The 16,878-nt window shown below is 35.6% G+C and overlaps 1 protein-coding gene and 1 pseudogene across 2 annotated transcripts; both read left to right on the top strand.

Moving 5' to 3' along the window:
* Positions 1-5,186: 5,186 nt before the first annotated feature.
* On the top strand, positions 5,187-9,383 carry LOC143546795 (ubiquitin carboxyl-terminal hydrolase 4-like). The gene is made up of 6 exons (XM_077038378.1): positions 5,187-5,304; positions 6,403-6,519; positions 7,031-7,129; positions 7,229-7,417; positions 7,692-7,873; positions 8,798-9,383. Exons 1-6 carry the CDS (start codon positions 5,188-5,190, stop codon positions 9,201-9,203), a joined length of 1,110 nt encoding a protein of 369 aa, XP_076894493.1. The 5' UTR covers position 5,187; the 3' UTR covers positions 9,204-9,383.
* A 3,408-nt stretch (positions 9,384-12,791) lies between these two features.
* On the top strand, positions 12,792-16,340 carry LOC143546793 (ubiquinol oxidase 2, mitochondrial-like; annotated as a pseudogene). Its single transcript, XR_013137653.1, has 4 exons — positions 12,792-13,121; positions 13,928-14,056; positions 14,968-15,427; positions 16,246-16,340. The product of XR_013137653.1 is annotated as a ubiquinol oxidase 2, mitochondrial-like (transcript).
* Positions 16,341-16,878: the final 538 nt, after the last annotated feature.

The raw sequence follows: 16,878 nt of genomic DNA, 5'->3' as shown, positions 1-16,878 counted from the left end.
TGAGTTCTAGTTAATTAACGTACATTACATTCCTTACTTACCAGTATGCGTCCGAAGATACGTATTAGTACTTACCTGTTCGTCTATTGGTAAGTAAGGAATGTAATGTACGTTAATTAACTAGAACTGGAGATAATATTGTTGATGTTGAAGAAATTCAAGAACTACAAACTACCGCTTAGGAAGTTGAAACGTCTAATCAACAAGTTGTTGTTGCTGATACATCGGACATGAACACAAGTGTTCGCATAAGTAATAGGACTCGCGTACCAAACTCTAAATACCTATGGCATCTAGATGGTCCCGAGGTCTTCTTAGTAGACGAGTCAAGCGACAAACCTACTAATTACAAATCTGCTATCTTAGATTCGGAATCTGAGAAATGGCAAGATGCCATAAACGCTGAGATGCAATCTATGCGTGATAATCAAGTCTGGAACTTGGTTGAGCTACCCCCCGAGTGTCGGGCAGTAGGGAGCAAGTGGATTTTCAAGAAGAAAACTGACATGCATGGAAATGTGCAGACTTATAAAGCACGGCTAGTCGTGAAAGGTTTTACTCAAACTCAAGGTATTGACTATGATGAAACCTTCTCGTCCGTTGCTATGACTAAGTCGATAAGGATATTACTTGCCATAGCCGCGTACTATGACTACGAGATATGGCAAATGGATGTCAAAACTGCTTTTCTTAATGGACATCTGTCTGAAGATGTCTATATGGTTCAGCCTGAAGGTTTTGTCAATCCTAAATATCCTAACAGGGTGTGCAAACTAAATAAGTCCATTTATGGACTTAAACAGGCGTCTCGCAGCTGGAATCTTCATTTTGATGAGAAAATCAAAGAGTTTGGTTTTATCAAAAATGAAGATGAGCCTTGTGTTTACAGAAAGGATAGTAGGAGCACTATATCATTCCTCATCCTGTATGTGGATGATATACTGATCATTGGAAACAACATCCCTATGCTTAAGGAAGTTAAGAACTGGTTGGGCTCTTGTTTCGCAATGAAAGATCTGGGTGAAGCTGCTTATATTCTAGGAATTAAGATCTACCGAGATAGGTCTAAGCGGCTTCTAGGACTGAGTCAAAGTACATACATAGACAAAGTAATGGCACGCTTCTTTATGGATAATTCCAAGAAGGGAGCTCTCTCCATGGCTAAAGGAACCGTGTTGAACAAATCGCAATCTCCGGCAACAGACATTGAAACTAAGCACATGAAAGCAATTCCATATGCTTCAGCGATTGGTTCTATCATGTATGCTATGTTATGTACTAGATTTGACGTCTCGTATGCACTGAGCATGACTAGTCGTTTTCAGCAGAACCCTGGCATCGCCCACTGGACTGCTGTGAAGAACATTCTGAGGTACCTGAAAAGGACGAAAGACATGTTCTTGGTGTTTGGAGGAGTGGAAGAAGAACTCACTGTAAGGTGTTACACTGACGCTAGCTTCCAGACTGACCGAGATGATTCACGCTCACAATCAGGATATGTATTCACTATCAATGGAGGAGCTGTTTATTGGAAAAGCTTCAAGCAGAGTGTGGTGGCGGATTCTACCACCGAATCGGAATACGTAGCTGCATCAGAGGCTGTTAAAGAGGCTGCTTGGATGAAGAAGTTCATCGCTGATCTCGATGTGGTTCCGAGTATTCATAAACCAATCGAGGTGTTCTGTGATAACATAGGTGCTATTGCTCAGGCCAAAGAGCCCAGGTCTCATCACAGAGCCAAGCACATTCTAAGGAAGTTTCATCTCATTCGGGAAATAATGGAACAAGAAGACATCATAATAAGCAAAGTAGACACAGATCAAAACCTAGTTGACCCGTTCACTAAACCGATGACTCAGGACAAGCATGATCATCACAGAGATGCTATCGGTCTTAGATTAGCTAGTAGTTTGTTTTGATTTAGTATTTGGATGTATGAACATTTCAAACAGTTATACTTTAAATTCTCTTTTGAATTAATGGTTAAATGCAAATGTTGAATAATATAACTGTTTTCGGTTTTAATACGTTTAATCCGTGAATATTTTATTCTAAATTATCCGTAGTCGGTCAGACTCGTGGGAACGACTCTGAATTAAGACTATTCTGACTTTGGACTCAAGGAGTTGACTTCCAAACTCACAGACCTCATTATGAATAACATTGGATGTAACTCGCATCAAATCATCTTCATGGATCTTAGTCATAAGATGTTTTGATACTGGTATACTCATTTAGTATCCTTAGACCTGAGATACATATTAGAACTTTCGTTTACTAAAGACTATTCTTTGATCAGTGTCAACCGCTGTCGCGTAACTGCCAGCTATAAAGGCATTGGCTGGGAATGATCTGAAGTTCAGTGGGAGTTGTATGTAATCAAGATGGGATTCTGTACTCTTACATGATATGTAACAGTTAGACATCTTGGCGCCCTCGTTGATTCAAACTGGTAAAGTGTGAGGCCTCACCCAAACTAACTGTGTGTTTGATTGGACCACTTTGATTCTAGATCGAGAACAATAATGATTGAACACCGTATGAGATTGATATGATCCATGTCTCATTGTTCAATTAATGTCTTATACAGAAAGGATAGATGACAACGATTACCATAAGCTTATTATCTTGCAATAAGTGTATTCCAAGATGTTTTGGTTAATGACTTTAAAATGTTATAACTAGTTGGGGGCAACCATGTGTAGCTAGAGCACCGCTGGCTGTCAGTGTTAAGGAACTTAACCAGAAACCGTCCAAGTGGGAGACTGTTGGATTTTATGGACCGGTTTGGTAAAGTCAATGCGGCCGACCAAGTTTTGACCCGTAAGAGTTACACCTTGGGTAACGAGCATAAAATCCGCTTAAATTAGTTAACCGGTATTGACGAATTTAACGGGATTATCATTTATACCATATATAAATAATAATTTTAAAGCTTATTTATTAGATAAATAAGATGGAGCGGGCTTTTAAACGAGCTGGGCTTTAAGGTTAAGTTAGGATTTATTATTAATAATAAAAGATTATCAATATATATTAAGATATATATATAAAGACATGCATGAGCTCTCCAAAAAAGAAACAGTACAGCAGCCGTGAGAAAGAAACAAGAACCCCACCTTTTGTTGCTCACGGCATCAAGCAAGACAGTCCGTACTACCGCAAGCACTTCTCCGGCCACCGCCGCTGTCCATCGCGTCACCGGCTGTCGCCGCAGCAGTTACCACATAACTTGCTGCTACTGTTTGCTGCTGTCCCGAACTTCCTAACCCACTGCCGCCGCTGTCGTAGTGCACCGGCGCCACCCTGTTGTTTGTTTCGTCACCTAGCGTCGCTCGTTAACTCTCGGTGTCTCGACCGGTTATTTATTAACCGAGGTAAACTTAAATATATCGTTAGTTATAATAATATATTTATCGTTTGACTCGTACTCGTATTGTCTATAACCGGATCCTGTCGGGTTTAGTTTCGGTGCTGACTAATTGTATACTTTCCGCTGCGTATAATTATTAATTAATAAGATTAATTATTATTTATCATGTTTATTGAACCGGTTTTAATAAACAAAATTTTAACTGATCACCACTGAAACCCAACACTACACACCCAGAATGTTTAGTTGAACCATTATATAAAAGTGGATAAATTATATAAATCAATAAATTAATAAACACATGGGTGAAACTTCCTGTTACAACCAATTTTGAGTTGGTAAAAGAAATTCTCAAGTATCCTTACAAGTATAAGAAGAAAAAAGAGAAGTGTATGAGAATTCAAGCAATCTACATAGTCATATGTTGGATGATGTGTAAATCAAGAAATGATTAGATCTTCAACAATAAACATTTGCCGGTGGATAAGTGGGTTAATAACATCAGAGTAACTCATTTAATGGGTCAAGTATAAAAACAAGAGATAGGGCTAGGGCCTTGGAGTGGGAAAAGTGATGCAATTTTAACTTTGCGAACTTTTCTTTATGATTGTTTTTTTGTTTTTTGTTTTTTTCTCGTGACGTAGTTTGTTGTTATTTTACTCTTTGGTTTCTTACTTATTGTATATTTTTTGAACTGGAAATTTCATAAACACCAGCCAGACACCCTCCCTAACAAGTAGCTAGTGAGGGCTAGCAACAATACATCATGAAAACAAATTGCACGGTCATCATTTTCCATCTACTCCAATCCAAATCCAAACTTCTAGCACTATTTTTTAATACACAAGATTAGAATAAATACAGTTATTCTAATTCATCAACAAACCACCATAATAATCAATTGCATCATCTTCTTTTTTTGCCTAGCTCCGGTGATGTGTTTATGGATGTCAAACACATCTTCAACCGAAAAAACATAAATAATTGAAATATCACACCAAACACCAACGCTATGCAAAATCACCGAAACGATATAACACAATGTAAAGACATCCTCCATCGATTTGTCCAAGTTTAACCTGAAAGAACTTTTCACTTATATTCGGTTTCTTGCTTCTTGTAAGGCTGTGTGTTGTCGCTGAAGTCATCGTGTGAATTCATCCAATCATATTATGCCATGTGACGCTAACTAGACCCAACCCTTCAACCATTTTCGGTCGCGCCACCGGTGCATTTATCCCCATTGTCATTCGCATTTTATCTATTCGCAAGCCAACCCATCAATCTTCTTCCTTTAGCCCAAACAACCACACTCACCCGAAGTCGCGGCGCCCGCTCATGACGAGTGGTGAAGCGAGGGTGTTGTAGTGCTCGTGACCAACGTGGCTCGCCACTCACTAAAGCCGGTGCTCGCTTGACCACAACGCGTAGTCTAATTTCTGTGTTTTTTTTATAGCAAAAAAATAGTAACCCTTTAATTTAGTGAAAAAACACACTCGCATGAGAGTAGTCAACTTGAAAAAATCAAAGGGCCAAAATCCAAACCAATCCAATTCAACACAAAATAATAATAATAATAATAATAATAATAATAATAATAATAATAATAATAAAATCCGATGAAACCGTTACTTCACGCCTCTTCTCTTTGAAATATCCAATCCATCCGTTCCCAAATATTATAATAAACCCTAATCCATCAATTCCACATCAATCAAACCCCCCAAATCCTCTAATAGAACCCTAGGCAATCGCAATTGAATCAATTTGTTGGTGAATTCAAACATAGAGTACCTGGTGGATGGTCTGGTCTGATGGGGGCAACGGGGTCTAAGCTCGAGAAGGCTCTTGGAGACCACTTTCCTGAAGGCGAACGATACTTTGGACTCGAGAACTTTGGTAATACTTGCTATTGTAACAGTGTCCTCCAGGTCATATTCCTCCATTTCATTATTATTATTATTATTATTAGCACTTGTTTTCTATTACTTTTGCTGTACTTGTTAGATGAAAGTTAGGTTTATCCTCTGATTAGATTAGATTCACATTTCAAATGAATATTTAGGACTTCATTTATCGGTCAATCATCGGAATCTCGTTTAGTTTTTTGTGTGAGGAAATTAGGGGAAACTGCTGTTTTCAAAGCTTGTTAATACGTAAATGTAGTTTTTAAAAGATTGGGTTTTGCAATTCAAAAGGGGGCAGCGGCACAGCTTGCTGCCCGCTTGCCTTCTGTTTTGATGTAATCAAAAACTTACAGTTATCTTTCGGCCATGATTATTATTAGAAAAAAAAGAAGAAAAAAGCTTGTTAATATGTAAACCTCGGTTCTACGTTGAGGAAGTTAACTGCTGGTTTCTTATAAAAGCCTTGACTTAGTGTTGATGTTTGGATGTTGTTTGACTTTTTTTTTTTTGCCAATATAACAAAAAAAGGGGTTCATTTTCTTAATTTCTTCTTCTCTCATAGCTATTGTGCCCACAGGGTATATCTTTTATAGTTACTACTGAACATGCAGTGCATAAAGACGTGCTTTAAATTTTCTTAGCAAAGGCATAACAATTCTTGACTTTTGGTAATTAATTGAACTGCATATGTGTTTATCAAGGATTGTTGAAACTTTAATCCAATTGACCTAACTTTGAGTTATGTTTTTTTATGTAGCTAGACTGTTATTGAATGATTGATTTAATAAACCATCATATCAGCTTATTTTTTCAATATTCAAGTTACTGATGATGATTCCTGTGATTGACATTTAGCAATAGTGATCTGTATTGAACATATGCCTTGCCTTTTCAAAATGTATAACGTCATCATTAATGCGAAGTATAGTACTGTTTGGCTGGTTGCAACTGCAATGGTTCTGAAAATTTGGTAATGTAGTTGCAATCTGGTTTATTGATATTTTAAGTTGTTGATCCTAGTTCATTATATCAATTGCAATCTGGTTTATTACCCTTTCTACGTAACTTGAGCAGTTTTGATCTAAATGTTTAGCTCACGGATGGTTTGTTCTTACTTTTCAGGCTTTATATTTTTGTGTTCCATTTCGCGAACAATTGCTTGAATATTATGGAAACGTTAAAAATCCAGGGGATGTAGAAGAAAATCTTCTTACGTGTTTGGCCGAACTGTTTATGCAGGTACACAGTGTACTAGAATATATGTTTGGTAGTCTCTTTTACTTGTTGCTATTAAAATAGCTTATTCTGCTTAATGGGATTGCATATATTTTTCTTGTCATGACCCTGGCATATAATGATATGTTGTTTTCTTCATATTTTTTATGACTAATGCTGAGGTGGCAGGTGATGTATTGCAATTTACAAGTATGTAAAAAACTATTCTGAAGTATGTAAAAAACTATTCTATTACAACATATTAAGTCCTGTTTAACATGCTTGAAATCTAAATATGATTTAAGACAAAACACAATTTCCAACCTGTCTTTTTCATGAAATACCTTTTAGAGAACTTGAAATGTTTAACATGAAGATTAAAGAACAAATTTCCTATATATTTCTTAACTTTTTTTCGTACATGAAACTATAATGGTCAAAATAACCTTCATATCAACTTAAACTATGGTGGGAAATTTTTAGTATCCAAAACTGACAAATAATAGCTAATTTAAATTATGGTACTTTGTATTAGATTAGTACACAAAAGAAGAAAACAGGCGTTATTGCTCCAAAGCGCTTTGTGCAAAGAGTGAAGAAAGAAAATGAGCTTTTCCGTGGATACATGCATCAGGTATACAAGTAACAATCCACTTAATACGTTGAATATTTTTAATATGTTTATCTGCGTTTTTTTATTTTCTAACAAAGTGATTTTATGAATATTGTATAGGATGCACACGAGTTTTTGAATTTCTTGTTAAACGAACTAGTTGACATACTAGAAAAAGAAGCCAACTCCGCAAAAGGTCCAAAAGAACACTCATCACCTCCTGAAAAGATTCCCAATGGGATTCATGTTGCTCAGGCTAATGGTGTACGGAAGGAGCCCTTGTTTACATGGGTTCACAAAAATTTCCAGGTTAGTTTGAAAACTGATAAATTGTATATCATAGACATTATCATCATCATCATCGTACTCAGTATATCCCATCGTACTCAGTATATCATAGACATTATGAATAAGATAAAAGACACATTTAATCTCCTATAAAGAGTTGAAAGTTTGCAACTGCATATTTCGCATTTTTAGTTTTGGTTCTTTTCTTGATCTTTGGTTTTAATCACTATTCACCATTTTGCGAACATGTGCTTGTTCTTGCTTTTGTTAAATGGTTTATATGGTTTAAATGCAGGGTATACTTACAAATGAAACAAAGTGTTTACGATGTGAGACTGTGACTGCAAGGGATGAGACGTTTTTGGATTTGAGCCTTGATATTGAGCAGAACAGTTCGATTACAAGTTGTTTAAAGAACTTCAGTTCCACCGAGACCTTAAATGCTGAGGATAAGTTTTTCTGTGATAAATGCTGCAGGTTAGTTTTTTTCCCACAAATTTGTTATCTGTTTATATTTGAACTCACCAATTATCTTGAAGTCACTTTCAAGAATGAAAAGTTTCCTTTACTTGGGGAATTTGGGCATTATTACTTTGAATTTGTTTTAAAATAAACCCTAAAAGTTTCATTCTTGGGAGAAATTCATTGATGGGTGGATTTTGACCCAATTGATCCCTTTGACCTCTAGGGATGAAGTATAACCCATATTGACCCGTTTATCTAGACCTTAAACGAATTAAACGCTTAGTAAATTATTTGACAGAATGTTTGTTTATTTTATAAATAAATAAACACGAATAACAATGTTTGTTTATATAATTGAACGAACTTGAGCACATGTGTCGTTCGTTTACGTTTGTTTTTGTTCATTTGGTTACGCTCATTTATGTTTGTTGGTTTACGTTTTTTTTAAATTCGTTGGTTTACGCTTGTTTAAATATTCGTTAGCTCTTTTTAGGTTCATTACAATTTAGTCTAGTTTTATGGATTTAAAATATCACTCATTACAGTTAAGTGACTTAGTCTAGTTTTAGGATTTAAAATATTACTCGTTAAAGTTTATTATAATTTTATTAACCTTTTAGGCCCAACAGATTGATGTTCACGTTTACTTTTAACTGGTTTTCGCTTAGTTATGTTCATTTGTTTACGTTCTTTACAGTTTCTTAATACCAATAACGAACGAATATTAGACACATTTATTTTCTTAACAAATGAAGACGAACAAGAAAAACAAATCCTGTTTGTTTAACTGTTGTGTTCAATCATTTGTTCAGTTAAGTTATGTCAGCAAACATGGATATGCCCTGTTCGTGTTCGTTGGGTTCGTTTACAAGCCTACGTTTATCCATAAACCAAGCCTAAACCACCACCTTTAATTGTTTCATTTCTATTGTTCAGTTTGCAGGAAGCGCAAAAGAGGATGAAAATCAAGAAACCGCCACATATTTTGGTCATACATTTGAAACGTTTCAAGTACATGGAACAGCTCGGCCGGTACAAAAAGTTATCATATCGTGTCGTTTTCCCTCTCGAGCTGAAACTAACCAACACAATGGAAGATGCGGATTGCGAGTACTCGTTATTTGCTGTGGTGGTTCATGTCGGGAGCGGGCCCAACCATGGACACTATGTAAGCCTGGTCAAAAGTCACAACCATTGGCTGTTTTTTGATGATGAAAATGTAGAAATGATTGATGAATCTGCGGTTCAAACTTCGTTCGGGTCGGCCCAAGAGTATGCAAGCAATACAGATCATGGGTACATCTTGTTCTATGAGAGCATTGCTGCCAATAATGATCATTGAATGGTATTTTATTAAATCCTTTTTTCAGATTTGTGTTTGTTGGAATTTTGTGATATGATATAGAGCGGTTTCGGGTTGTTAGATTGGAAGAAAGTTGAGATGGGTTTGATGTACAGTTAATATGCTGCTATTTGAGTTCATCTGTTTAGTTGAAACAATAAAGATGGAATGTTGATGATGATGGTGTTGATGGAGATGATGATGATGATGATGATGATGATGATGATGATGATGATGATGAAAGCTTGGTTTTGAACACTAATATGATCATTAAAGATGATGTTAATTTAATGACTCGTTTGTATTGTTAATGACATTTTTGTTTATTTATGCATCGAGAGCTATGGTCGTGTTGTATTTTTGTTTGGTTTATGAAACAATGAAGTTTTGAATGCTGAATCTGATTCATTCGTTAAGAAAGTGGTTGATTTAACTTTTTAGCAATCCAACGGTAACGTAACGCCTTGGCCCTTGATTTCACCCTGGAAGCTAGCCGCCTTGATTGGAATGTTTTGAGAAGATGTGATTCCTGGCATGCCAAATACTCCAACAGGCTACTAGGATGATAATTTGAACCGCCTTCTTTATCACCTTACTGCCGGATATATTCTTGTGCATGCTCAACAAATCTCCTACCGAAAACATATAAATCGGAGAAACCTTGCACCATTCACTGATGTGCTGCCACGCTATAGAAGAAACAAAGCAAGCTGTAAACAAATGGTTCGCTGATTAACATAAACAACACGCATTCGGGCCTGCAAGAATCCTCCTTTTAATCAGCTCACCAGTTGTACACTTGTACTGAATACTGATACAAACTAGTTCTCCACCCACAAACATTCAATTTTAACAGAGCCCGTGAGTTCCAATCAGTAGTTTTTCTCGGGCTCGCTTGGGCCGCTTTAATAAATAGCCCTCTTCACTGACGCAACCGAGAAAGAGCCCATTATTAAACGGTCCAGCTGTCCAAGTCCATCTATCTCACAGCCCGTTTAAACTAATTTGCGTGATAATGCTGAGAAGAGAGAGTCATAAGTATCTCAGGTTAAGGGGGTGTTTGGAATTCCTTATTAATCTCCTTATCACTTTTTTAAGTCGTAAGTTATAAATTACAAAGTTATAACTAATGACTTATCCACTCACAACCTTTAATTTTCCCAAACACCCCTAAATGATAATTTGGACAACCTAGTTGAGATACAACTTATGATGAACCATGAGATATTGAGATATCAATAGCATGCCATCTAATGTTTGTTTTAAAAATACATGATCACAATGATCGGTTATAGATAATAATAATAATAATAATAATAATCTATATCTATATTTATATCTATATCTATACTATATATAATATAGGAGTGAGTGACCTCTCAAATTTTAAGAGGTACCACTCTTGTTGCATATTATACAAGTAACAATGTATAAAATATTAAGAATGTAGGGATAATATAGTCTTTTCATATTAAAAAATAATTTACTATAATGATTCTTCAACTTCAATCAAGTTTTATTAATTTATTAAATAGTTACACATTTTCCTCTCATTCTAAACCATCCCACGACTTTTTAACGGCCATAACTTTTACACACGTTAATATTTTTTCTAAAAAATTACACAATAAAAACGAGCATTTTATTCTCTTTAATTTGAGTATGGTATTGCTATAGTTTATTAATTTTTAAAAAAACTAATATGTTACGTGATTAACAATTATTACCGGCAACAGGTCGGGTAGGTTTGGCTAATGGTGTAGAAACGAGTTAGGGTTGGAATAGGTTAATACAAGAAAAAGGTTAATTTAGTTCATGTCGGGATGGGTTTAGATCGAAAAGGCTCATGTCAAAACGGGCTTCGGGTTAAAACGTTTTTGGGTCAGAACATGTCTGTCAAAACAGACTGGGTTAAAAATAGTTTATTTGAAATTACTGTACATTTTATCTTTGTTTCTTGATTGCTGCCACCAGTTACACGCGTTCAAGTATCATATACTCGGAGTCGCGGATGACATTGTTTATACATATTGGATTGCTTGCGCATAAGCGTTATGTGGCACGCTTACTGGCACCGGTTACACGTCCGATGCCACGTTAAATGCATACCACCATCGGGTTACACACGTACCGTTGCGATGTTACAAATATACTAACACCAGTTGCGTTTGTGCCGCTGTATCGCGCGGGGTAATAATAATAATAGATAACTAAAAGATGATGTAACATCTCAAATGTTGGTGTAATATATTATTATAATAATAAATCTCGTATGTGACATTTTGGTAAATGTCAATTTTAATTTATTGAAGTTGGACTTAGATTGCAATAAAATTATCAAAAACAAGTATGATCAAGTATGATGACTGAAACTATTTATAAATGTCATGCCATGTTTTATTTTTCTTTGCAACTTTTTTCTGAAAATAGTCGACAACTTTTAAGAGACTTCCTCTATGAAAATATCTATCTTGTCGGTGGCGAATAACCGGCTCAAAGATAAAGAAAGATACATCTTGCCATCCACAATCAAACGGAACATACTCAGAAACTTCTTTTCTATCTTCCCATGTTCCACCGTAACAAATTACAATATTATCAATTTCCTCCACTTGTATTCAAAATTGTAGGGGCGAGTAACTTGGTGTGAGTAGACTTTGATATCAAAATTGTAAGGACGAGTAGATTGGTATGAAATCTAATAGGGAGGGTAAACTTTGTTATCAACATTATAAAGGGACGAGTAGATTGGTGTCACGCGTCTTCTCTTAAGTGGCTATTGAATCTACTCTTTTACTCATGGCAAGTGTTTAGGAGATGATATTTGAAAAAATTAAACTCATTTAAAGGATTTTTTTTAAAGGGTTTGGATTAAATACAAACGACTTTCATCGTAAAAACTATACAAATAACTAGAGTAATTATATTAACACTAGAATAATTATTATTACACTATATTATTTTTTATAACGTAATTAGACTAGCTCAAAATTATAATTACTTTAATTATTTATATGTTTAATATATTAATTTTATTTGTACCGATTCCATCCATTTTCTTAGAAAATCTTTCTACAAAAAGTAAAAAAAAAGAAATTTTCAATAGCATCAAATATGAATTTGTTTTAACTTTTTTTTTTCTTTTCTTTACTTTCTTTGTCCTTTCAACTAAAATTAAAACATTATTAACATCTAAATTTGAAAAGTCATTAAGATCGGATCTTGCCACGTGTACCCTCCCACCACCGCCCACGTGTCCCTTACCACTGTCAAACATCTCCCAAAACTTTGGGCCAAAGTAATTAAGGAGCGAATACCACGTAAACGGTAAATTTACCCAACCCGAAGGGTACATACGTCCTTTTCACAACAAAAATAGCAACAATATCTAAACAAAAATAATCATACGCCATCATTATCTTCCCATCACGCAGTCATAACTTGTACCGTACAACTCCCCAAGCTTCCATTTTCACGATAACGAAGTTTGTTTGAAACCGTACACCGCGAAGCAGACGATCACATCTCATAATATTACAGTTTGTTACACACACTGTTCAGTTTCTTCTAACAAACTCCGATCACAACATGAATCGATTACTGGCGAATTCGGTTATGAGAAGGTATGCGGTCACCGGAGGAAACGTGTTGCCGTCACCGGAGCTGTCCGCAGCGGCGGTGTTTACGTTCCGGCCGTTGGATCAGGCGGTTACGGCTAGGGATCATGATTTTGGAAGCTTTCAGTGGCGGAGGATGATGAGCTGCGGCGCGGAGCCGACGGCGAAGGCGCCGTCGGTGAAACAGGCGGATGCGAAGAAGGATGACGGTGATCAGGTGGTGCCGTCGAGTTATTGGGGGATTTCGAGGAATAAGGTTACGAGAGAGGATGGTACGGAGTGGCCGTGGAACTGTTTCATGGTAAATTGTTGATAGTTTTGGTATTTGTTTCGGATTTGTTGATTTTTGATTGATTGATTGTTGTTGTTATGTTTGAATGATTGGATAATTAGGTTTATGAGATCTGGATATGTGATAGAATTGTTTTGTGTTTCTAATAGATCAATAGATTGCAAATTTCATCTAATATTATGCTTTAGGTCAAAAGTGAAATGTGTTTATTTGGTTGAGCACCTTGAAATCCGGTAAGAATTGTGTAGAAAATGAAATATGCTGGAATTTGTTAGAGGTTGTGCTTAGGGGTGTGAATTTTTGTCACGGCATGAAAATAAGATGAACTCGATTGAATGGTAATTTTCTTCTAGAATCCAATTTATCTTCATCAATACACATTGTAATTAGATTTGTGTAATATCATGCTTTAGGTCAAAATTGAAATGTGTTTATTTGGTAGGGCACCTAGAAATCTTATAAAAAAGTGTGTAGAAAATGAAATATGCTGGAATTTGTTACAGGTTGTGCTTAGGGGTATGAATACTTATCACGGCATGAACTCGTGGAATCTGTTCGGTTTCACGGGAATAGAACGGTAATCTGAATATTATTAGCTGCGTTTTTTTGGAAAGCAGATAATGTTGTTAGATATATGGCGTTACACTGATTTCTTTGTGTCCTGGTTGTGTTTATCAATAGAATGGTTGAATATTATAAGATTTTTTTTCCAGAAAGCAGATAAGATTATTAGATATATGACGTTGCACTCATTTCGTTTCAGAAATTTATTTGTGTCCTGATTGTATTAATCTTTGTCTCTATTTTATTTGTAGCCATGGGATACATACGAATCAAACTTGTCAATCGATCTCAGTAAACACCACGTACCAAAGAACTTTGTGGATAAATTTGCTTTGAGGACAGTGAAACTGCTCAGAGTTCCAACTGATATATTCTTCCGGGTATCTTTTATATTAATACTATGCTAATATTTATCATTCGTCATTGAGTAAATTACATTTTTGGACCCTGTTGTTTGGGTCAAATTATGTATTTAGATATTTAGGGGATGTTTGGGATTGCTTATTTTCACCAACTTATAACTTATTTAACTTTTTAAAAAGTAATAAGGTGTTTGGGATTGCTTGGATTGCGAGAGGAAAAGTTTAAAAGATACAATGTTGTAACTTATTAACTTAATGAAAAGTTATAAAGAGGTAAAATAAGGAATCCCAAACACCCCCTTAGTCCCTAGATCACAGTTAGAGCCTTCGCGATGGGTTCTCTATCTCCATCTTTAAAATTTAACTAAAAACACAATTTCTTTAATTTATACATTATTTTCTAAAAACCTCTCCCAACGCATTCTCCATTCTCATCTCTATATTTTTTTATTATTTTGTCTCTTTCTTCCATTTATAATCTTAACTCATAACTATTTTTTCTTATTATCATTTTCAATATAAATTGATTTCTAATATATATTTATAGAAGGGTAGAAGGGAGTGTTGTAGCAACACTCTAAATTTGGAGGCTTCCTATACCATTTCACTAAAATTTAGAAATGGAGTTTGGAGATAGAGAATGAGTTGGAGTAGTTATTTAGATGATTTTTCTAAATTTTAGAAACGGATATAGGTATAGAGAACCCATCGGGAATGCTCTTAATAGAGTCACACAAGATTGTGTGAGCAAAGAACACTTTGTATTGTTCTTTACAACTTACAAGTGTCTTGTATTAAATGAGACCGCTCAAGTTTATAGCAGTACCAAACCATTGCGTTCTAGAATCTTCTAGATTGTTCTGTGTATTACTTATGTGCACTCTTCTAGAATGTTCCATACATTACTAAAATAGGGTCTGTTTGTTTAGAGGCGATATGGGTGTCGTGCAATGATGCTTGAAACCGTAGCAGCGGTCCCGGGATGGTGGGTGGGATGCTGCTGCATTTAAGATCCCTACGCAAGTTCCAGCAAAGTGGCGGTTGGATCAAAGCATTGCTTGAAGAAGCTGAGAATGAACGAATGCACTTGATGACAATGGTGGAGCTTGTGAAGCCCAAATGGTATGAACGGCTTCTGGTTCTGATCGTGCAGGGGGGTTTCTTTAACGCCTTCTTTATTATATACATATTGTCCCCGAAACTAGCACATAGAATTGTTGGATATCTTGAAGAAGAAGCCGTGCATTCATATACCGAGTTCCTGAAGGATATTGAAAGTGGTGCGATTGAGACTATTGGAGATTGCCTAAAGATTCAACCTTGAAAGATGTCATTACTGTTATCCGAGCTGATGAAGCTCATCACCGCGATGTCAACCATTTCGCCTCTGTCTGTTCATCTGTTCATGACCCTTAATAAGACTGGATCCTGCAAAATGGGCGGGTTGGGTTGATTAGTGCTGCGCATGGGTTGGTTTTAAGATAAAACCGAACCAAAAATATGAAAATTCGGTTTTTGGGTTTTTTAAAACCGTTTGGTTTCCGTTTTTACAGTGAGTTCGATTCGGTTTCGTTTTCTTGTTAGGTAATGATATACCTATTTGGACTTCAAATTTTTGGGCTATAGGATTTTCTAATTTCTTATAAATTACTTATACTTGGTTTTTTTTGGTTTGGTTTGGTTTTATCGGTTTTTGGTTGATAGTGAAACCGAGAAATTGGTTTTTAAATAACATAAATCAATTTTTAATTTGGGTTTGCTTATCTAGGTTCAGTTATGCTGGTTAATTCGATTCCGTACACAACACTAGGGTTGGCTCAAAATGTTGTTTGTTTGATAAAAACAGTTTAGGAGGCTTTACACATTAAAAGTGTGCTTTTTGTCCCATTTTCCTTGTGATATAACCTATCTTTTTATAATTTTCATCTTACAAAAGGGCCATTTAATATGTAATCAATCTAAGTAGAGAACTGCGAGAATCAAAAAAACACTTGTACATAGTGCGTGACAAGTTTAGTGAGAGAAAGAGAGATAACTGTCTTTTGTATCACAATCGAAGCATTATGCATGTGTTTGTGGTTCGCATAGTTTTCTACCTAAAATTGGTTTATATTGAACGGTCCTATTAAGAAATAAAACATAACTAAATTGACCTATTCCCAAGTAAACTGACATGAAGTTTTGAGGATGATTCGTTATTATTGCAGGATATCCATTTCCAGGGTAAGGAACTGAGGGATGCTCCGGCGCCTTTTGGTTACAACTGAACCGTTTGTTTATAGAGGTATAGGATTTGAAGTGTTATCAGTAGTATAAACTTTGCATTCAAGTATAATTTAAGTGAGGTGGTGGCCTCGTCAAAATAATGTGGATTCGACACGGTTTTGCATTAAATAAGTTACGTTTGCTTGCGCTAAAGCTTTTAAAATATATAAAAATATTAAAAACAATATGACCGTATTGCTTCAACTAAGTGTTGACAATGGGTCAAAGTGCGTTCGTGTTTTACATGTATTTGTAAGTGTGGCTCAAGCAGGTCGGGTTATCTGTCAACTGCTTTTCCCAATGTACAGAAATGATGTCAGCTTTAAAATAATAACTATAAGTAAACCGAACTTAGAAGGTAACTTGTAAACAATAAATATTTTACCTTTCTTAATTGGCATATAATAATGAAGAGATTTGGGGCTATTTGGTAGTCTTAATGGCCATTAAAAGGCTAGTTTTTAATGGTTTATAGCCTGTTAATGATTAAGAAGCTATATTTTAATGGTCACCTCTTAATCATTCATACTTAAGGCTACTTTTTAACCATTAAGAGATAGTCTCTTTGTGAACAT

The sequence above is a fragment of the Bidens hawaiensis genome, unplaced genomic scaffold (assembly GCF_021521415.1).
Source record: "Bidens hawaiensis isolate Kalapana, Puna unplaced genomic scaffold, B.hawaiensis_p1.1 tig00014466_1, whole genome shotgun sequence".
NCBI classification, from domain to species: domain Eukaryota; kingdom Viridiplantae; phylum Streptophyta; class Magnoliopsida; order Asterales; family Asteraceae; genus Bidens; species Bidens hawaiensis.
The sequence above is the reverse complement of the archived record's forward strand: the minus strand, read 5'-3'. Positions and strand labels throughout refer to the sequence as shown.